At 41.9% G+C, this 22286-nt stretch overlaps 1 protein-coding gene across 1 annotated transcript in view; it reads left to right on the plus strand.

Annotated features, from left to right (window-relative positions):
* poc1b (POC1 centriolar protein B) overlaps positions 1-20999 on the plus strand; it is a 57651-nt gene extending 36652 nt beyond the window's left edge. The window contains exons 9-11 of the mRNA XM_053319472.1: positions 14884-15021; positions 16650-16786; positions 20894-20999. Of these exons, the coding sequence (XP_053175447.1) occupies positions 14884-15021; positions 16650-16786; positions 20894-20999 (381 nt within the window). The remainder of the gene's footprint in view (positions 1-14883; positions 15022-16649; positions 16787-20893) is intronic.
* The last annotated feature ends 1287 nt before the right edge of the window (positions 21000-22286 follow it).

A 22286-nucleotide genomic window follows, 5' to 3' on the forward strand; every position in this document is an offset into this window, starting at 1 on the left:
GAGGAAATAAGGAAGAAGGGAGGAAGGAAAGAAGCAAGGAAGGAAGGGAGGACAGAAGGAACAAGTCAAAACAGACGGGGTCAATTTGACCCGGGAGGAAGACACAAGGGTTAAATAAATAATTATATATATTTAAATATATATATATATATATATATATATATATTTAAATATATAAACATCTCTATCCTCCTGGAGGTGTCCCAAGGAAGATATCTATCAGTTGAGAACACATTTTCTACCGTTCCCAGACCAATGGGATGCTGTTGGTTTCGAGTCTTAAGGCAGATATGACTGCATGTGAACGTAGCTGCTGGATCAGTGGAATCTTACAAGTTATCAGAAATATCTAAAAGCATGGGAGCATTAGTAAAAAATAAAGATTAGGAAAGACTCACATCATGCTTCCATCTATGAACTTATACTTACATATTAATGTAAGCTATAGTTTGTAGTTTGCGGTCCTCATTTTTGTGCATTACAGAATTGAGTGCCTCCCCTCTTAAAAATGACATTTGAATGCATCTTTGGACTTTGAGCTACATAAAAAATGTATATATCTATATGTTTGAAGATGTTTAAGGTTTTTTAAGGACCCGTGGGGACGGAGGAAGCCTGAAAATTGACGGAGGCGGCCGCTTAGAAATTCTCTATGCAGGAAAAATCCTGTTGTAGCATAAAGCCTCCGAATGAGGGACATTAGCATTTGTTATGAATGAACGGCTGCTGCACTGCATTCATTCAGTAGTTAGCAGCACATTCATTCAGTAGTGTTTGCATTTAAGGAGGCATTATGGTGTGTCTCTGTTTGTTTTGGCTTCTCATCACAGGTGGATTGCTTAATTGCCTGTGTCCTTGTAATATGTGTGTGTGTGTGTGTGTGTGTGCTAAGAAACTCACAGTATTCTTGGTTCGGTGTGTGTGTGCGTGTTTTCGTGTGTGACTGTGTTGTTTGTGATACTGTTCTTGTTTTTGAGGTTACTGTCTTAGCGTGTGTCAACATTTGCAATTGTGTGCTTCTGCGTGTAACTGTGTACACGTTCATGCATGTGCGGTGTGTGTGTGTGTGTGTGTGTGTGTGTGTGTGTATACCAGAGTTTTAGACATCCTGCTCAGCTGCAATTGAACCATGGCAGGACGACGTTTTTTACTGGCCTTGGTTGAGGTGTTTACTGTCCCCAGTCATGTGGGTGTGATGTGGTCAGAAAACACACTGTATTTAATGGCAATCTGCCGCTGAGCACTATATTTTCGTCTGAGTGTGTGGGTGGGTGGCTGCTGTGCGGATGTCAGAGACAGACAGATAGAGGGGCGAGAAGGAGGGAGGGAGGGTGAGAAATAAAGAGGATGTATCCGCTTCCTCAGAGCCACATGAACCTCCTCTTGGTTTCCTGCTCGGCTTTCTGCTCATCTTTCAGCTGTGCCTTTTTTAAAAAGAAGAAAAAGAAGTCAGTGTTGCTGCACTTCTGACAAAAATCCTGTTAGATCAGATCAGTGGTTTGTGCTAAATCGTGAAGTTAAATGACTTGTGTATGTGCGTATGTCTTCATGTGACTGCTGGTGTTTTGCTCGCCCTCACGTGTCCTTACGTGGGTGTGAATGTCCTTAACAGTGTATGTGTGTGTGCGTGTGTTTTGTTTGAAGAGATACAATGTCATGCTGCGGGTGCTGATAGAGCACCTGGATACATGACAATTAGGTGTGACAGACATGAATGGAAAAATCAGTCCTGTGATGTGGCATCTTGGCAGGAGCGACAGGAAACAGGGAGCTTCAGATCTCTTTCCAGTTCTACCTGCAACCTAACTTCCTGTTTAAGGTTAAAGGTTAGGAGTGGAGGAGAGGGGAAGAGGATATTGTGTGTGTATATGTGTGTGTGTGTGTCTCTGCTCATTACCACACAGGAAGCAGGTTACTTTTTAAAAACTGTTATATTGGATTCAACTGTGGACAGCTTTCAACAGTCAGCTTATACACTGTTGCTACAGCTATTAGCATTAGCATTAACTACCATTGCTTCTGCTCCTACTGCTACAAACACATACTACTATACTGTCATTACTCCTGATACTAATACTAGTTCTTCTTCTACTCCTGCTAAGATTTAGCACATTCAGACTAAAAACAAGCCTGTGTTAAAATGCCAGAAGGAAGGAGGGAGGAAAGAAAGAGAGAAGGAGGGAGGGAGGAAGGAAGGAAGGAGGGAAGGAAGAAGGAAGGAAGAAGGAAGGAGGGAGGAAGGAAAGGAGGGAGGGAAGGAAGAAGGAAGGAAGGACGATGGAAGGAAAGGAGGGAGGAAAGATGGAGGGAGGAAGGAAAGGAGAGAGGAAAGAAAGAGAGAAGGAGGTAAGGAAGGATATTATATTTATTGGTAGGGGAACGTTCCTTCAGGTACCAGCAAAACCATGAAATATAATCCAGGAAGTCCAGTTTGAATAATAAATATATGAGTTTGAAGGCTTATCAGATGTAAAAACACCAGAAAGAGATTATAATACTATGAAACAGGAAAGTTATCGTGGCAGCAATCGCTTCTATTTTTTCTCGGTGATGATCACGAAGTAAACAGACGAAATACTGTAGAGTGTTCACATTACACAGTAATCTACCAGGAATGTGTGTTTGCACATGTTTTATCGTCCAAATTTGAGCCAGGTTTTTCTTGTTTTCACTGGACAACCTGTTGGCTCCTCCGCTGCATCAACAGAGTGGCCGTCATTTCAGTTTTCATTCCACATCTGTGAGGCAGTGCTTAAAATCCACTTTTTTGTGTGTGTGTGTTTGATATTATGTGATCATATAATGAAAGCTGCAAGGCATGAATTGCATTGAATTAGTGTTTTAGAGCGATGCTGCATTATACTGTTGATGTTTTTATTTCCTGTGTCTCTAGCAGCAACGTGGGGCCCGCCTCCCTCAAAGCAAGGGATTTTTGGCAAACTGACCCCTGCTTACAAAAACTGCAATTTGTGGATGTGAATTTCCTTTTGGTGAGGAGCACTCTCTCTACTTTTAAACACAGCATCCACTCTGGAACTGCTTTTTTTAAGAAGGAAGGGAGGAAGGAAAGGAAAGGAAAGAAGGAGGGAGGGAGGGAGAAAGGAAAAGGGGAAGGAACGAAAGAAGGACAGAGGAAAGAAGGTAGGGGGAGGAAAGAAAGAGAGAAGGAAGGAAAGGAAGGAAGGAGGGAAGGATAGAAGGAAGGAAGGAGGGAAGGCGAGAAGGACAGAAGGAAGGGAGGAAGGTAGGGGGAGGAAAGAAAGAGAGAAGGAAGGAAGGGAGGAAGGAAAGGAAGGAAGGAGGGAAGGAAAGAAGGACGGAAGGAAAGGAAGGAAGGAAGGAAGGGAAGGAAAGAAGGACAGTAGGAAGGAAGAAAGGAAGGAAGGAGGGAAGGCAAGAAGGACAGAAGGAAGGAAGGAAGGAAGGGAGGAAAGAGAGGAAGGAAAGAAGGAAGGGAGGAAGGTAGGGGGAGGAAAGAAAGAGAAGGAAAGGAGGGAAGGCAAGAAGGACAGAAGGAAGGAAGGGGGGAAAGAGAGAAAGGAAAGAAGGAAGGGAGGAAAGAAAGAGAGAAGACAGAAATGCCAAAAAAGTAGAGAGTCTACTTTTAAACCCAGCATCCACTCTGGACTCTGGAAGTGCTTTTGACAACACAAAAGGTCTCTGGCAGAGACATGTAGGGTTGTCCGGCTGGCAATCGAACCTGGCAGAAGATAAGATGATTGTGGCCGTGATAGAGTTGTTAAAGAGTTGCAAAGTCCCCGTTAAGCACTGTGTAGTGTTCTGGTGTCTGTCTGATAAGCCTTCACACTCATGAGAGTATTAGTCAAACTGGACCACAGCGCCGACTTTGAATGAAGTGCTTTTTTTTTTTGTTTAACACCACCAAGAGCGTGAGAGGCTATTTGATTGTGTGTCCTGGAGAAGAAGAAGAAGAAGAAGAAGAAGAAGGCCCTCACTGTTGTTAACAATCAAGGCAAGAATTTTGGAGAGTGACTCCAGCTGTGTGTGTGTGTGTGTGTGTATGTGTGTATGTGTGTATGTGTGTGTGTGTGTGTGTGTGTGTGTGTGTGTGTGTGTGTGTGTGTGAATGGTGGTAGTTGTTAAGGGGGATATTTGTTTTTGTGTGTGTCTATTGGTAAGGATTAGCACTGGCAGGCGATAGTGATCGTGCGTATCTGCCACCAGTAATGTTTGCCTGCCGTGTGTGTGCGTGCTTGATTTATTTGCTTGCGTGTTCAACTGCGTGTTGGTGTGCAAATATAGAAAAGTGAAACCCGGGGCGGAGAGGGTCAAGGCCAGCTAATGCCTCCTTTGATTTTTAACAAGGATTTCCTCCCTCCATGGAGCCTGCTTTATTAAAGGCATTACATGGCATCCTGTGACCAGGAAACGCTCCCTTCCCATCACAGGACCAATTTCAGTCACCACGCCATCAGTCTAATAGAGGAAAGGAGTGGTGAGGTTATGTGATGGGTACACACTAGTCTGATAAATAAAGGTTTGAAAGACATATGCCAACTTTTTTTTATCCATATGAAAACATCCCTAAAATGAATCCCACATTTTCTGAGCAAAGAAATTTTGAAACACCAACAGCAACAGCAATAACAGCTTTTTTATCAATTATCATTCATCTTTACAAAATGGTTGCATTCAAATCAGTTCAACTTTAACACATTACATACAATATATACACTGTGCTTACCTACCAAGAGATGGGGATGGGCAAAACACCCCTTTTCGTGACTTGTAGAATCAAAATTTTAGATTTACTGACCCACTCACTCTCACACTCACACAATGATTTTTAATTTGGCTCATTTTTTTTGATTCCTTTCTCACCATTCTTTGCCTCTCAGGTATAAAGCCTTGCTGCCATGTCATCATGACATAGTGGATAAAAGGCTCAGGAGGAAGTAAAACAGTGGGGTTCTTTACCACACTCTTAATGGATGGAGCTTGACGGTTGCTAATCGTCAGTTTCCTGTGTGCGTGCCACAGCGGGCAACAAAGTGAAACACCCACAAGAACCGTTTGATTGGCTGATTGTTTAAAGAGCTCACGCCACTCTGCTAAAAGAGCTCTTAAATATGAATCATTTGACATGTTTACACAAAAAAGCTCTTGCAGCATGTACTCCTATAAAGACCAATATGCATTTGATTTTATTGCACTTCTTCTTCTTCAGTGCAAACCCTCCGGTGCTTGTGAGTGTCTCCTTATTGAAACCAAGTTTTTTGAAACAATACAAAAACACTTTCCCAATGGGCTGAGTGGAAAAAAGAGGTGATTTTGTACTTTGAAGATCGTAACTTGGGAAAATACCCTCTTGACTTGCCTCACTTGGGAGGAACAATAACTGTTTCAATCCAAGTGTTGTTTTTTATCAGACTTGAAAAAATGTGAATCTATCCTTAAAGGTCAGGTCAATTGAAGAAATAGGTTTTTTTTTAATTTCTCTTAATTTTTCATCAACATGTAGAGCTCGTCCATGCTTGTCACCATTTTTGTGGCTATTTTTCTAACTAAAACTTACTTAATGGCTGCACAACTGAGTCCTAGTCTACTGCACAGCTTCCACACAGATTCCTGTTTTGCTAGTCAGCATCACTTCACCACCTGGATATGTCATGCTGATCTCGTGATAATCAGCAGGATATTGTGCTCATGATAACAAAGTAACTCCCACAGACATCTGAAATTTGCTGTGGTGGTTACTATGGTTATGCCCCCACATGGGCCCACATGGGCCCACATGGTTCCAGCATTAGTTTTACATACTGCTGCCTTGCTGTCTTTACATAGAGTTTTAACCTTAACCCTCCTGTTGTCCTCGAGTCAAAGAACGAAGGGAGGAAGGAAAGGAGGGAGGAAGGAAAGGAAAGGAAAAAAGGAAGGATGGAGGAAAGAAGGAAGGAAGGAGGGAGGGAGGAAAGAAGGAAGAAGGGAGGGAGGGAGAAAGGAAAAGAGGAAGGGAGGAAGGAATGAAAGAAGGACAGAGGAAAGAAGAAAGGGAGGAAGGTAGCGGGAGGAAAGAAAGAGAAGGAAGGAAGGAGGGAAAGAAAGAAGGAAGGAAGGAAGGAGGGAAGGAAAGAATGACAGAAGGAAGGAAGGAAGGGAGGAGGGAAAGAAAGAAGGACAGAAGGAAGGAAGGAAGGAAGGAGGGAAGGAAAGAATGACAGATGGATGGAAGGAAGGGCGGAAGGAAAGAAGGAAGGGAGGAAAGAGATAGGAAGGAAAGAAGGAAGGGAGGAAAGAAAGAAAGAGAGAAGAAGGAAGGAAGGGAGGAAGGAAGGAAGGAAGGAACAGTCAAAACAGATGTGGGATGTGAAACTGATGGAAACCATTAAAATGCTGTGTCACACAGATTATATAGAAGTGTCACTTTACAGAATTTGCGCGATCACGTTCTCCTATCTTGAGTAGTTGTTATGATATTTTTCACATTATGGTGAGCTTGTAAACACAGGCAGCACTAAGCATTATGAGAGCAGGCAGCTCAGTGTGAATACTAAGCATCACGAGGCTGGAGAGCCCATCTGTGTGCTCTCCTGTGGACAGCACGCTCTGGCCAGCGTGACAGACCACCTTATGAAGCGTGCTCTGCATGCTGATTTACATTTTACAAATATGGATGTCAACCATTAAAAGTGACCTGAGACATTTTTATCTACAAATGAAATGTGTCTCGGTGGAAAAAAAAAAAATCAAGTGTACTTTAAGGTATTAGCATTTGAAGACCCTTGTTCACATAATGAGGAGGATTGTCAATGTTGGGTTATAAACAGGCCCTATATGGCTTCAGGTAGAGATGTAGTGAGGGGAGGCACAACATCAGAGAGACCCTTCAATTAAGATCAAACAGCTTTTTATGTAAGGGGTCACTGTGTCTGAGGGTTTCCTGCCAAAAGAGGGAGCGCAGCTAATTCTGTTCCTCATGGTAATCATGTTTTTGATCAGACATCTGTGATTTAATTTAAAATTAAGGGGGAGGCTATTTTTGATCTGTGTTCTCTTCAGGATCCTTTTGATCGTAAACATCAGAGCCACTGTTAACATTTAGGCTACTCTTTGGATATCATGACTATGTTTAGTAAATTTGCTGTCATGTAAATGTATCAAAAATATTAGCAGTGTTTAATGATTGATTAGCTCAGTCGCTATCATCTCTCACTTTGCATCTGATTATCATCTACTTCAAGGAAGGAGGGAGGGAGGGAGGGAGGAAAGAAGGAAGAAGGGAGGGAGGGAGAAAGGAAAAGAGGAAGGGAGGAAGGAACGAAAGAAGGACAGAGGAAAGAAGGAAAGGAGGGAGGTAGGGGGAGGAAAGAAAGAGCGAAATAATATGAGTTTTTAATGTGAGAATAAATCTGTTGAGATTTGGGCTGTTTCACATGTGAGTGAAATGTAACCCTCCTGTTGTCCTTGAGTCAAGGAAGGAAGGAAAGGATGGAGGAAGTGAGGAAGGAAGGAAGGAAGGAAGGAGGGAAGGGAGGGAGGAAGAAGGAAGGAAGGAGGAAGGGGGGAAGGAAAGAAGGACAGAAGAAAGGAAGGAAGGAGGGAAGGAAAGAAGGACAGAAGAGAGGAAAGAGAGAGGAAGTGAGGAAGGGAGGAAAGAAGGAACAGTCAAAACAGATGAACGACAGGAAGGTTAAACAGCTCTTGGTATAAAAGAAAAAAAAAATTAGCAATGTTTAATGATTGATTAGCTTTTACTGATGTCAGTCGCTATCATCTCTCACTTTACATCTGATCATCATCTACTTCAAGTCAGAAAGTTCAGCAAAATAAAGATCCAAGATTTAACGCTTTGCTGTAGCATTTGTGAAACATGTACTTCACTCACGACACCGAGCGTACCCATTAAAATTAATGAAAAATAAAAAAAAAGTTTTGTCTTTGTTTTCCCTCCTCCTGCACCCCCTCCTGACCTAGTGATCTTTCACCAAGCATTCTGCACAGAGCCTCTTTATCCCGCAGGATGTAATGATGTACAACAGCCCTCCGTTCCCAATGCCACGCAGAAACAACACGGACATTGTCGTCGCCTCACTATTAGCGGGCGAGCGCCACTGTCACGTCACTCCCACTGGCCTCTTATTATCACAACGGCTAGTTTCTGCTGTGCCACCCCGACCTAGCCACCCACTCATCTCCCATCGGACAGAAAAACCCTCGGCTGGCGTTGTGCCAACAGCGCATTCCTGCCGCTATACTGACAGCGGTTACAGCGAGCCGTGACCCCTGACATTCCACAAAGCTCGGCAGAGGAGGATTTTTATCTCAGAAATTACCCTTATAATTAAAGTTCCTGTTTTAGATGTCATGCTTTAGCTCTATGTGCCTTGAAATAATAATAATTAATCTCATGTTATACTTATTTTTTTTCCTTCAGTTCAGGCACAGTGGTCCTGACGGAGCTCGCTGTTAATAACGGGGCTTTAGTCGGTACATTTGATTAAATGAACTACAGTGCTGTAGATCAGTATGTTCTCGTGCTTTGGTACATACCTGATGCTATAAATAGCACAAATTAGCATGTTTAAGTGCTTCTAACTTGTAATTATGTTAGAAGATATGAAGATACTTGCTCCTTTATAGTCATGCATTGATGTATGTGTATATCTGTGTGTGTGTGTGTGTGTGTGTGTGTGGGTGTGTGTGTGTGTGTGTGTGTGTGTGTGTGTGTGTGTGCATGTGTGTGTGTTAGTACATTGATTGACACTCGAGCCAGCCAGGGTATCCTGCCTGTTAAACATTTGATTGCACCCAAACTTCCTGGCTGAAGGTTGGGGGGCAAAGAGATGGAGATCTGGATCAGCGTAAATGAGCTGAGCAGATGTTGGCCAGATGTGGCTAAGGAGGAAAGGAGGAACGAAGGAGGAGGAGGGGGGAGGAGAGGGGGGGGTTGGATGGATAAAGAGAGGAAAAAATAAGGAGGAAAACAAGCACGGATAGCAAGAGAGACTCACCATCCACACACTGACAGCTTTGTTCACCTCCACTCCGGAGTTAAGAGTAACCCCCCTCCCCCCTCCTCCCTCCTCCCTCCTCCCTTCCCCTCCTCCTCCTCATCCTCTCTCCTCTTTTCATTACACACACACATACACACTCATGCCACTTCTCCTCTCTTTCCCTCCATCCCTCCATCCCTCCTTCCTCTTCTGCCTCCCTCCACGCTCTCTCTTTGAAGTGTGGACAGTGCGCAGGAAGCGAGCCGGAATCGATTGCTCCATGCATTAGGCCAGGAATGTGTGACACCCTCCACCTCTTCACCCTCCTCTTCCTTCCTCCTCTATCTTCCTGACACATCCCTCATTTATTTTTTGCCCCGTTTGGCTCCTCTTCGCTCACTCCATGCACCACCTGCCCCATTCCACCTTTCTCAAGACACACACACACATATATATATACACCACTTTACCATTACTTTGGCCGAAAGCCCGACTTTGCTTCACGTTTTGCCGTTTATGAGTGGAGTCTAGACACTGATCTGACTACAGCTGTCCAAAGTGTCATGGAGTTTGCTGTTTTTAGGAGAGAGTGTGCAAAGTTTGAAGCAAAAGCAGACAAATTAGACAGGGCTGAAGTTATTAATTGATTATAAGGAACATTTTTTTTCACATTTCTAGTTCTATATTTATAATCTGGAGCTCTATGGGAATATCTTTGCATGAGTTACAGTTAAAAAAAAACTCCTTATTTATCTTATATGGATCCTTTATGCAGCTTGTTAGTTTAACCTTTGTGTCGTCCTCACGGGTCAAATTGACCCCGTCTGTTTTGACTGTTCCTTCTTTCCTTCCCTCCTTCATTTCCTTCGTCCCTTTCTTCCTTCCTTCCCTCCATTCTTTCCTTCTTCCTGCCTTCTTTCCTCCCTTTGTTCCTTCCTTCTTCCTTCCCTTCCCTTCCCTTCCTCCCTTCCTCCTTTCCTCCCTCCCCCCTTCTCTCTTTCTTTCCTCTGTCCTTCTTTCCTACCTACCTTCCTCCCTTCCTTCTCTCCTCTCTCCTTCTTTCCTTCCTTCCTCCCTTCCTTTTTTCCTTTATCCCTCCCTCCTTTCCTTCCTTCTTCTTCCCTTCCTTCCTTCCTCCCTTCCTTCTTCTTCCCTTCCTTCCTTCCTCCCTTCCTTCTTTCTTCCTCCCTTCTTTCCTCCCTTCGTTCCTTCCCTCCTTTCCTTCCTTTCTCCTCCCTTCCTTCTTTCCCCCCTCCCTTCCTTCCTTCCTTCCCTCCTTCTTTCCTTCCTCTTTTCCTCCCTCCCCCCTTCTCTCTTTCTTTCCTGTCCTTCTTTCCTACCTTCCTTCCTTCCCTCCTTCTTTCCTTCCTCCTTCATTTCCTTCCTCCCTTCCTTCTTTCCCCCCTCCCTTCCTTCCTTCCTTCCCTCCTTCTTTCCTTCCTCTTTTCCTCCCTCCCCCCTTCTCTCTTTCTTTCCTGTCCTTCTTTCCTACCTTCCTCCCTTCTCTCCCTCCTCCCTTCCTTCTTTCCTCCCTTCCTTCCCCCATTCTTTCTTTCTTCCTTCCTTCTTTCCTCCCTTTGTTCCTTCCTTCCTTCCCTCTTCCCTCCTTTCCTTCCTTCCTCCTTTTCTTCCTTCCTCCTCCCTTCCTTCCTTCCTCCCTTCCTCCCTTCCTCCTTTCCTCCCTCCCCCCTTCTCTCTTTCTTTCCTCTGTCCTTCTTTCCTATCTACCTTCCTCCCTTCCTTCTTTCCTCTCTCCTTCTTTCCTTCCTTCCTCCCTTCCTTTTTTCCTTTATCCCTCCCTCCCTCCTTCCTTCTTTTCTCCCTCCCCTTCCTTCCCTCCTCCCTCCTTTCCTTCCTTCTTCTTCCCTTCCTTCCTTCCTCCCTTCCTTCTTCTTCCCTTCCTTCCTTCCTCCCTTCCCTCTTTCTTCCTCCCTTCTTTCTCTCCTTCCTTCCTCCCTCCTTTCCTTCCTTCTTCCTCCCTTCCTTCCTTGACTTGAGGACAACAGGAGGGTTAACTTCTGTCTGAAATGTGTCTTTAAGCTCAGCTCCCACTCTGCTCTGATAGGTTTTCACTTAATTCTCTTGTCCTTACTCGAAGAATTGAAGCATGTTAGAGCCCCAATCTGATCCGAAATGTGTCTGCAGACAGTCTGAACACCTTATTGAACAACATTAGCAAACAACTTCGCAACCGAGGTTACCAATAGACGGCCGTTTGTGGTCATGCATGAGGAGGAAGTAAGGGTAACGTAGCCAATGACGCACTTAGAGCAGACTGAAGCCCCATGCAGCGTTTAATAAAAATGCCCAACAACACCAGTTCCAGCTTCTCAAATGGGATGACTAGTTGAATGTCTTTGGATTTTGAACCATTGGTCATATGAAACCAGCTATTTTAAGACATCACCTTTGACCCTGGGACATTCTGATCAGCCATTAAATCAATTTTCTGATATTTTAACCCTCACATACTGTTCAGAAAAAGACTATTGCATTCGTCACATTTAATATAGTTCATGTTTTTTTCTCCATAAACAAGAAGTCTAAACTCTCTCAGCTCTCTGAAAGCTTCATTGAGGATTAATCTCGCTTATTATCTGTGACTGATGACGTATTCGTGAATGATTTGTTGTGCAGAAATTTGGTAGAGAACAATTATGAGGGGGAACTGTGAAGAGTCTGAATATGAACAGTATGTGAGGCTTAATAACTAAACAATCCATCAATTTATTGTGAAATCATCAACAGATATATACGGATTAGTAAAATCATCAGTCTAAGACTTTGATTGTTTGGTTCTGCAGTCAAATTGACAATAATTTTAACTGTATTCAAAGTGGAATTTCGCCATTAAACAGGACCTGCTGGCCAAATGTGGGTACTGCACCCCGTTGAAGAGTAAGAAAATTGAGCCCCTCCCTCCAGATTGACGTAGATAAACAAAATTTGGTATATATATGTATTGTCTAAAGACGCACAAAAAAGTCTCTTGGACCCATATCCTCACTAGGTAAAATGGCTCAATAGCGCCCCCTAGAAAATTAAAAAATGTAGCCCCTTCCTCCAGATTGACTTAGATGAACGAAATTCGGTACACATATGTATCATGTAAAGACGCACAAGAAAGTCTCTTGGACCCATGCCATAACTCCAACAGAAAGTCGGCCATTTTGAATCAAATTTGCAATTTTGCCGCTGTTTGTTTCCATTTGACTGAGAAGATGCATCGCAGCAAGACTCGCTCATTTGTGGCGGGGCGGGGGAGCTTGGGCCCGTTCATACTGTAACTTGCTTTCATCTGCCAGTTTATCAACAAAATCAACATACTTTCATTCAAAATTGACTTAATTTCCCAGTCACGTTAGCTTAAAACAGAAAGTTGCTAGTTTGAATCTCTCTTCGAGCTGGGAATGTTTAGCCCTGAAAGTGAAGGACTAATGTGTCTTTTGAGCGAGGCATTAAAACCCCCTATGAGCTTTTTAGCAGCCTTCATTCAAATCCTGTGGGGTGTACACTGTGAGATGACTGTTTTGCATGTGTGAAACTATTTAAATGTGAAGTCATGCTCTGTCGTGTCTGCCTGGATAAATGATGAACGAGGAAAACGTGTCCCTGGTTAAACTGAACATAATGTTCCCTCTCTTTGTTCAGTCTTTCCCCTCACGCCTGTTTGTTTTTCTTTTTGTTGTTGTTTTGTTTTTCTCTTTACTTGTGAAAAGAAAAAAAAATCATATTGTCAAGAACACACCTCAATAAAAGTAAAGGACAAATAAATAGATAAATAAATAAATAAATGAAAATAAAGCACATTTTCTAGCTCTTCCTGCCTTAGAGTGCAAATGACCTTATGAACTTTCCTTTAGCCAACAAGTTAGTCAATTGGTCACAGAGTCTGCTGTTCAGTCAGTAATCCAGCAGTGTGAGTCATCCACCTCCTTCAGTCTGCCAAGTTACAACAAGCTCAAGGCCTGCTTCACTGAGAACAATGAGACAGGAAGGAAGTTGGCTAACCCTGCATAGAGTTATTCATCATCGTGGCATATTATCCAGGCTAATTAATACTCTTACACTTTATTCTGTCTCTCTCCTAGTTTTGATTCTTGTATCTTTTTTTTTAACAATGAAGCAGCGTTGATGCTCAGAGATCCATTAATCTGTTAATGTGTGTTAATGTTTCAGGTGGTATTATTAACAGCTGAAACTTTATTCAACACTTCAAACTTCACTTCAAACCCCCTGCTTATAGTACCTCAACTCCTTTTAGGATTAATAATAATAATGTATTTTATTTATAGAGCACTTTTCAAGGTACTCAAAGATGCTTTAAGTTAAAAGGACCATACAAAAATGAATGACTCAACACACTAAAAGCACAAGATAGCACACATTAATCACACATTAAAAGCAGTTATGAAAGAAAAGACTGAACTTCTACTTCTATTTTCACTCTTGCAGGTGTTTACACTTATTCAGCAGTCGCATTTCAACTCAAACTGAAACTCAAGCCAACTCCTTTTAATTAATAAACATCAACTTTCTCTTTTAAAGTTGATGAATATAATTGATAAATTATAGGTTCACTTTAATGATAGTTAGGTTCCCAAATGAACAGTGATTCCCTTCTTAATTCACTTTCAATGTAAGTGATGAGGGATGAAATCAAAAATGTTTTTAATCCACCTGTTGTCCTCGAGTCAAGGTAGGAAGGGAGGAAGGGAGGAAGAAGGGAGGAAGGGAGGGAGAAGGAAGGAAAGGAGAGAGGAAGAAGGAAGGAAAGGAGGGATGGAGGGAAGAAGGAAGGAAGGAAGGAAGGGAGGAAAGGAAGGATGGAGGGAGGGAGGAGGGAAGGAAGGGGGGAGGAAAGAGGGAGGGAGGAGAGGAAGGAAGGAAAGAAGGAAGGAAGGAAGGAAGGAAGGGGGAGGAAGGAAAGAAGGACAGAAGGGAGGAATGAAAGAACAGTCAAAACAGACGGGGTCAATTTGACCCGGGAGGACGACACCAAGGTTAAAAGTGTATTTAGTGAGTTTACAGGAGGCTTCATCATCCAAATCAAGTCAATATCTTTTAATATTTTAGTGCCAAATTCTTTCTTTCTTACTTCACTCTTGCTTAACGTGTGTAGACATTAAGTGATACTTCAGCTGCTTTCAGACACTTTAACTCTTTTCCCCACTTATACTGAAAGCTCTTTTTAAGCACTTACACTTCAACTCCTCTCAATTGCAAACTCCTTTTATAACGTACACCCAAAGTCACTCTTGAACTAATTTCAACTCAATTAAACTGATACTTTCTTTACTTCACTTTTACTTTAACAGCATAACTCTTACTTTTAAAGGTTTTTCAGCACTCAGCAATGTACATCTCAAAAGCTCTAACACATTTTATTAATGTTTGTTTTGTTTTTCAGTACAAGAGGCAGTTTTCTTCAAATAATATTGCAATATATTTCAAGGTCTCTCTTTGCTTCGTGTTCGCTTTCAGTAGAGTTTTGTATCAGGCTTAAAGACTGTAATGTTTTTTTTCCGGTGACATGTCCTCAGTTAAATATCAGGATGTCAAAATGATGATTTGATTTAATGTGGGCGACTTGAGGGATACAATATATTTTAAATGAGATCAAAATTCATGGCAGAGCACAACACTTAAGTAAAAAAAAAAAACCTCTGCAAAAAAAATGTATAATAGGAGCCGGAGACACAATGCAGTGAAAATCAATCCGGTCTTTTCTGTCTGTCTCGTTTTCCACCTCCAGCTCTTAGGCAGTCGAATACATTTGACGGCCACGCAGATCCCCGCCAACACCCACCACTCCAACGGTGAGCCGGCACATCACGCCGCCAGTTCAAGATTTGAAGGATGGACGGGGGATGAAAGTGTCGGCAGGGCAGGATTGATAGCCATTGGGAGCCAGACTAAGGCCAGAAGGAGAGGAAGAGGGAGGAGGAGAGAGGAAGAGGAAGAGGAGAGAGGGCAGACGCACCCACTTGAAGATCTCTCAGGTCATCCATCGAGTCTGAACTCTACGCTGCGGCACATCGTTCAACAGTTGGATATTCTCACCCAGGTTAGTCATAGGTAAAATGGGGAAATGGGAGAAGTGTGTCAACAGGTTAGTTTTGAAAGATTATAAAATAAAATGAGAATAAAAGTCACACAGGAGTCACTTAATGAAGGCCACAGGTAGAGGAACAAGCATCGAAGGCCAATATAATAATTGAGTTTATTCAAACAGTATGAGTCACTGGAAGATTTTCTTTTATATCCAATTTCAGCTTTTTTTATTTAATATTTTATTATTTTCAATTCTAAGTAGTTTATTGTATGGTATTATGTTAATGTTAATGTACTTCCTTATAAGTGTACATTCAAAATATCCTTGAGAAGTATAAAAAAGATCGTGAATTGGAGAAATGAAAGGAATTGATGTAGACACAAACAGAGTAGAGGTGGACTGAGAATGTAAATAAAGAGCTGGAATGTAAAATGATATGAGTTGTTGTAAGGAAGGAGGGAAGGAAGGAAGTAAAGGAGTGAGGGAGGAAGGAAGGAGGGAAGGGAAGGGAGGAAAAAGAAAGGAAAGAAGGGAGGAAGGGAAGGAGGAAGGAAGGAAGGAGGGAAAGGAGGAAGGAAGGAAGGAAGGAAGGAAGGGAAGAAGAAAGGAGGGAAGGGAGGAAGAAGGAAGGGAGGAAGAAGGGAAGGGAGGAAGGAAGGGAGTAAGGAAGGAGGGGAGGAAGGAAGAAGGAAGGGAGGAAGGGAGGGAGGAAGAAGGAAGGAATTAAAGGAGTGAGGGAGGAAGGAAGGAGGGAAGGGAGGAAAAAGAAAGGAAAGAAGGGAGGAAGGAAAGGAGGGAAGGGAGGAAAGAAGGGAGGAAGGAAAGGAGGGAAGGGAGGAAAGAAGGGGGTAGGAAGGAAGGGAGGAAGAAGGAAAGAAGGGAGGAGGAAAGAAGGAAAGAAGGGAGGAAGGAAGGGAGGAAGGAAGGAGGGAAGGGAGGAAGGGAGGAAGGAAGGAAAGGAGGGGGGAAGGAAGGAAGGAAAGACAGAAGGGAGGAAGGAAATAAGTAAGGGAGGAAAGAAGGAACAGTCAAAACAGACGGGGTCAATTTGACCCGGGAGGACGACACGACGGATAAGAACATCTGCTGTTTGTAGATGGTGGCACTGACATAAATACAGGAAGTGGAGCTGGAGGTGGCAAAGATGAAGATGTTAAGAAAGCCAAAGAGAAGGTTTATGGATATGGTGTGGGAGGGAGGAGGAGGTGGAAATGGATGATATAGGCACTAACAGATTTCAAGTTTGATCACCATATTTTTTTAATCAGAAACACATCTCGGTCACACCAGCAGTGAAAGAAAGGAAAAAGGAAATGCAGAAAGTTTTTCTTTTTTATTCTCAAAGTGGAGTTTTCACCTGTTATACAATTTTATACTCTGGCTTTGATACCAAGAGCACCTCAGTTATCACAGGTCAAAGTTTCACTGTCCTGAAAAAACATGGCAGTATGTCACCAGAACACAGAAACCACTTCTGTCTCTCTTTTCCTTTTATGTTATTTTTCCATGATGGTGACAGGATTGATTTCAAGGCACTCAGACTGATCTTTGCTTTCCCGATTTTCTCCTTCTATAATTATTCTTTGGCCGCTTTATAATAATTATACACTCTCTCACCCCGCTTCTTTCCACTCGCACAGACCGTCTCCGTGCTGGAGGAGCGTCTCACCCTGACTGAGGACAAGCTGAAGGATTGTCTCAGCAACCAATCCCGGATTCTCAGGGACGTGAGAGTGTCAGGAGAGAGGCGGAGATGGGACAGCGAGGAGACGGATGGGTCACCTGTGCTTTTCACATGAGGATGACCTCGCCCTCGCCCTCCCCTCGGACCGCAGGAAGCACAAACACACTGAGTCTGAGCTGCACTGCTTAACCCGAGACTGCTGGACATGTGTGTGAGAGTCTAAATGTCCACTTTGGTGGTCTTTCTCAGGGGTCAGTGGCTTAATCAGGATTTGGTTTAGGTGGGGGAGAGTGTATGTGTGTGTGTGTGTGTGTGTGTGTGTGTGTGTGTGTGTGTGTGTGTGTGTGTGTGTGTGTGTGTGTGTCTTTGTTACATATTTTCTCCATGTCTTTCCTCACCTCGTAAGGATATCCAGCTGTGTAGCCAAGCGCTGTCTGTGTGTGTATGTGTGTGTGTGTGTGTGTGTGTGTGTGTGTGTGTGTGTTGATATGGATGTTACATCCAATCGAGACAGCTGCAGCTATGGAAACAGATGGTGCTTGTCTGCTGCATGAACTGTGTGTGTGTGTGTGTGTGTGTGTGTGTGTGTGTGTGTGTGTGTTTACATCTGCATAAGCTTATTTTTTAGCCAGCTTCAGCAAAAACATTTTAATCGTAATCTGATTGGATCCATATTGCCTCATATTAATATAATGTATATGAATAAATGATATACTATGTTGCTCTAATGTTATTGGCATACATATTTTTTCTTTTGATAAGAATTTGTTTATTTTTGGATTTATTTATTTATTTGGGATCATGTACAATATTAAATTGAAATGTCGAGATTTAATGTATTGAACCAAAATTAGTGTGAAGCTAATTGCAGCCACCACACTTTAATTATCTTTACATTTTTTTATTATTCTGTTTTGTTCCACCTTCTATACATTTGATAAGGATCTTTTCAACTGCAGCATACTTTGTGTTAGAAAAAACGACTGAACTGTCAAACTGCGCAGCTTTTTTAGCAGGTGTGTTATTAGTTTAATGGGGTTTTTTTAATCATTTTCCAGCTATTTTAAAATGCATCAAAATGTTACAGCATTCTTGAAATCTCATCAGTGTATCACGCTAAGGCAGAGAGGAGAACAAAATTGATTTTCTTTGGCCAGAAAAAAAAATGCTAACACATCCTCAAGCAGACATCACACCTTAAAATATAAATACATTTATTTTGGAGTCACCTCAATTGATAGGCAGAGCGCTGACACTCTCATTGACTGTAATAGTATCATCAACCCAGTTTCCTCTCTCTCCTCTTTTCTTAAACTTACATTCCTTTTAACTTTGCATGCATAGTACTTCCACATGCTCAGCTGGTCCACTACTACTATAAGTGTTCAAATGTCTGGCCTAGTAGCTTCATTTTAGGCAAATCAGCTTTTCCTCAACATGGTCAACCTTCCCTGTTAGAGGCAATGCTCCTTATTACATTTATCTCATGAACAATGTTTGCTTTGTATGTTTATCATGTAGTATCATTCAACTCCAGCACTCTTCAATATTATTATTTAATATTTAGCTTGATATGGATGTAAAACAGTCTTCTTTAGTTGTCAAATAGCAGTATGATATTGCCCCTGTGCCCCTTGAAGATTTAAAGGTTTGAGTTTGAACCCATGTAAGGGCAGCACTCATATTTCTTTTCCACCGAGCTGCAGCCACGTGATTACGTCACTGTATAACGTAGCCAGCGCGCGCCTTTGAAGCACTTCCATGATTCACCAGTGAGAGGCAGCAACACGCCGCAAGGTATCTAGCCTGCCGGAAACAAAGAAGAAGAACAAGAATACCGCTCTGGCAAAAAAAAAAAAAGGATAAAAATAGTACTTTTAATCAACAAATGTTTAACCCTCTGTAAATGACAGTTAGCTACGCTAGTCAGCTACTGAACTTTTACCCCGCTAGTCTGCTAATAAACGCTAACACCGCTAGCCAGCTAATAAACGTTAGCCCTGCTAGCCGGCTGATAAACGCTAACACTGCTAGCCGGCTAATAAACGTTAGCCCCGCTAGCCGGCTAATAAACGTTAGCCCAGCCCGCTGATGTGATTGCTTTTCTTTTATACAGTCTATGCTTTAGACCAGCAAAGAGTTGGTGCTTGCTCCCTTCTGAGGCTCGGGGCTGGAGCTTTGGTGGTGGAAAGGCAAAGAACCGGTGCTTAGTCAGGCTCTGACTCCGAACGAGCTCCAGCTCGGTGGAAAAGGGGGATCAGTGGAGTTAAAGGTAAAAACACAGGTGCTCTCAATCCTCTCGCTGAGACTGCAAAAACACCTGTTTCCTTCTCTTTTTAACTGTTTGTCACTTCAAACTTTCAGGTTTCATTTACAATCTAAAACCTGCGTTTACCTCACAAACACAAATGAGCAATATGCACCAGAACATTATAATATATTGGCACAGCAGCTTCCTTTCAAAGTATAAAAATGTTATGTCTTTATGCAATTAAAAGTCTAAATTTGAAAATCTATCTTGTTTACTTTGTGTTTGTTGTGTCTCATGTTGGCTCAGTGAGTAGCTGTGTTGTTTTTACAGACATGAGGCCACGGGTTCGATCCCACATGTAGGCAACGTTAATCTCAGTAGATTTTATTCAGCTTTCAGCAATCACAACATTTCTTCAGATACGCTGTTTTCCAGCACAGCTCTTTCTTTTTGATCCACATTCCAGACATTTTTTTGGACCTTTTGAACTCGTGCTAGAAAAAACTCTCAGATGTCAAACTGTGGAGCTCATTCAGTGGATGCATTGTATTACTTTATGTTTTGTTTTCTAGGATATTTCACTGATTTTAACTTTTAATCATGAAATGTTATATAACAGCAGTCTATGAGAGAATTAGATCTCATTAGAACTCATTTGGGATCAACTTCTCAGACACCCATTATCCTACCGACTCATTCAAACCTTAAAACATTCACATGTACACATATATATAAGTATAGTAAGTTTATATGTCAGAAATATAAGATACTAAGTCCATATTAGGGCTTTGTATCTTATAAAATAAACCTCATTTTGACTTTAGTATTCATATTGTAACATTCTTAACTTTTCATCTATCTTTTTTTAACCCTTACATACTGTTCAGGGTCAAATTTGACCCATTTTAACACTTGAGAACACCAAATACACATTTATTTTAGCCGGACTTTCATTATGTGACCCACAATATACATACATGGTAATAAAATGCATATTTTATTTTATTTTTGTGTAGTTGATAGTAGGGATGGGCATGATTAATCGATTTCTCTCTCGGCTCGGCTGGGTGCATTTTGGCAAAAACTGTCAGTCCGGAGTAATATTCTGTTTTTTGATTAAGTTGTTATTAGATTTGATTGTTTTTTTGGAAGTGTTTCTAAAAGAAGCTCAATTGTGTTTAAGATTGCTCTATTGATTGATATGTGAAGAGGTTTGGCTTGGAGCTTTGGGCTCAGCTGCTTTTACAAGCGTCCCGTATCATGGCATTTTTAAGATAAAAAATAATGATTAATCGATAATTGATCGTTAATTTTCCCGATGATCGATCAAGAGAATTTATTCAAATGCCCATCCCTAGTTGATAGACATTTTTACACATGCAAATGTACAAATTTGACCTGTTTTTATTTAAAACAACTCAAAAATCAGCATTCAAACATGTTGTAGTCTTGAAATGCTCTACCAGACTATAAACTAGTGACTATGAATGTCTTTTCTTTCCTCCATAACAATAATCAAACATTTATTAATGACTGATGGGGGTATTTATGAATGTGAATTGATGTGGAGGCTAATTATGAGACAGAATATGAACAGTGTGTGAGGGTTAATATTTCCACTCAGCTCGTACATGTGATACGTGTCACAGTGCCTCTCCTCGTCTCCATCCGCCAGCGACTCAAATGTTTTGGCTTGCTCTCTGCCCAGCGTGGAGACTTTAGCTGTTTATGTTTTTCCAAGTGGCAGAGATGTGGTGAGCGATGCGGACGGGTCGGGAGGAAGCAGTAAGAAAAGCCACACAAAGGGGGGGAGGGGGGAGAGGGTGGGAGCTCTCCACTGGCTGCAGTTTGAGCTCTCCCCCACCACATCCTCTCCTTCCTATGTGGCTTTACTGGTTTTCCTCCTCCTGCATCATCTTTTTCTCCTCTCTTCTCTTCTCTTCTCCCAGTTACATAAGAAGGAGCGGTCCGCTGGGAGAGGACGGGTCCAGTTTCACCCGCAGCAGAGAGGAGGATGTCACAGCTGTGGTAGATCTGAGGTTTCATGCAGCATAACAACACCAAATGTATACATGATGGGTGATGTACAAAAATGGATGAATTTTTAAAAAACAACAGCATCATTTTAGATCAGCATCCTCATGTTTCCACTTCTTTCTCCACTATATCCACAGTTATTGTTATACATAGTTCTAAATATGCGGACCACCACGAGACAATTTAAGTACATATGATTAAAAATTAGGGATTGGCAGGATTGAAGCTATTGGTGGAGCATTTCTAGGGTCCATTTTTTTTAAGTTTCAGTTTTGTGTTCCATATTAACCCTCCTGTTGTCCTCCCGGGTCAAATTGACCCCGTCTTTTTTAACTGTTCCTTCTTTCTTTCCTTCCATCTTTCCTTCCTTCCTCCTCCCTTCCTCCATTCCTTCCTTCCTCATCCCTTCCTTCTTTCCTTCCTTCCTTCTTTCCTCCCTCTTTCTTTAATTTTTCTTTCATTCTTCGCCTCCTTCCTTCTTTCTTTACTCCCTCCTCCTTCCATACTTCCTTCCTCTTTTCTTCCCTCCCTCCTTACTCCTTTACTTCCTTCCTTCCTTGCTTCCTTCCTCCCTCCCTCACTTCCTTCCTTGCTTCCTTCCTTCTTTCCTCCCTCACTTCCTTCCTTGCTTCCTTCCTACATTCCTTCCTTGCTTCTTCATTCCTTCCTTCCTCCTTTCCTCCCTTCCTTCCTCCTGTCCTTCCTTGACCTGAGGACAACAGGAGGGTTAATAACTCATCTGACATAAATGTGATGTAAATGTAAACATAAATGTTTGTAGCTACAGTTTAGTTTTATAGCTTTAATTGTTTCAACAATATGATACAGTAGATTGAACTAAAAACAAGAGAGTATTATTTTACTCCAAATATATGAAGCTCAGCTGAATAGTTTAAATCTATATATTACAATAAACTACATCACAAAATTTATTCTAAGCTGTTAGCCGTTTCTCCTTCAAATTTATGCAGAGTCATATAAAATAACCAAATTTACATTCATTACAATCAGCTGTGTCCCACTATTGTATATTCTTCATATGGAACAGTTTTTAATTCTCTATAGCTCTTCTTTAAAAAAAAACAGCATATTTCAATTTTCTGTGAGATGTAGAACATTTGAAGATGGAAGTCAGCAAGACCGGTAAATTAGAGAGTAAGCGAAAAGAAAAGTGAGAAGAAAATCACTAAAATTTCAAATTGAATTTGACATATGAACAATTTTTGTCCTAAAAGCTCCAGAATGAGTCAGTAAATGGAAATTGAAATTGTTATCTGCTCTTTCTGAGGACAAGAATGGACTCTC

This window comes from Scomber japonicus, chromosome 5 (genome assembly GCF_027409825.1).
Source record: "Scomber japonicus isolate fScoJap1 chromosome 5, fScoJap1.pri, whole genome shotgun sequence".
Classification (NCBI taxonomy): Eukaryota; Metazoa; Chordata; class Actinopteri; order Scombriformes; family Scombridae; genus Scomber; species Scomber japonicus.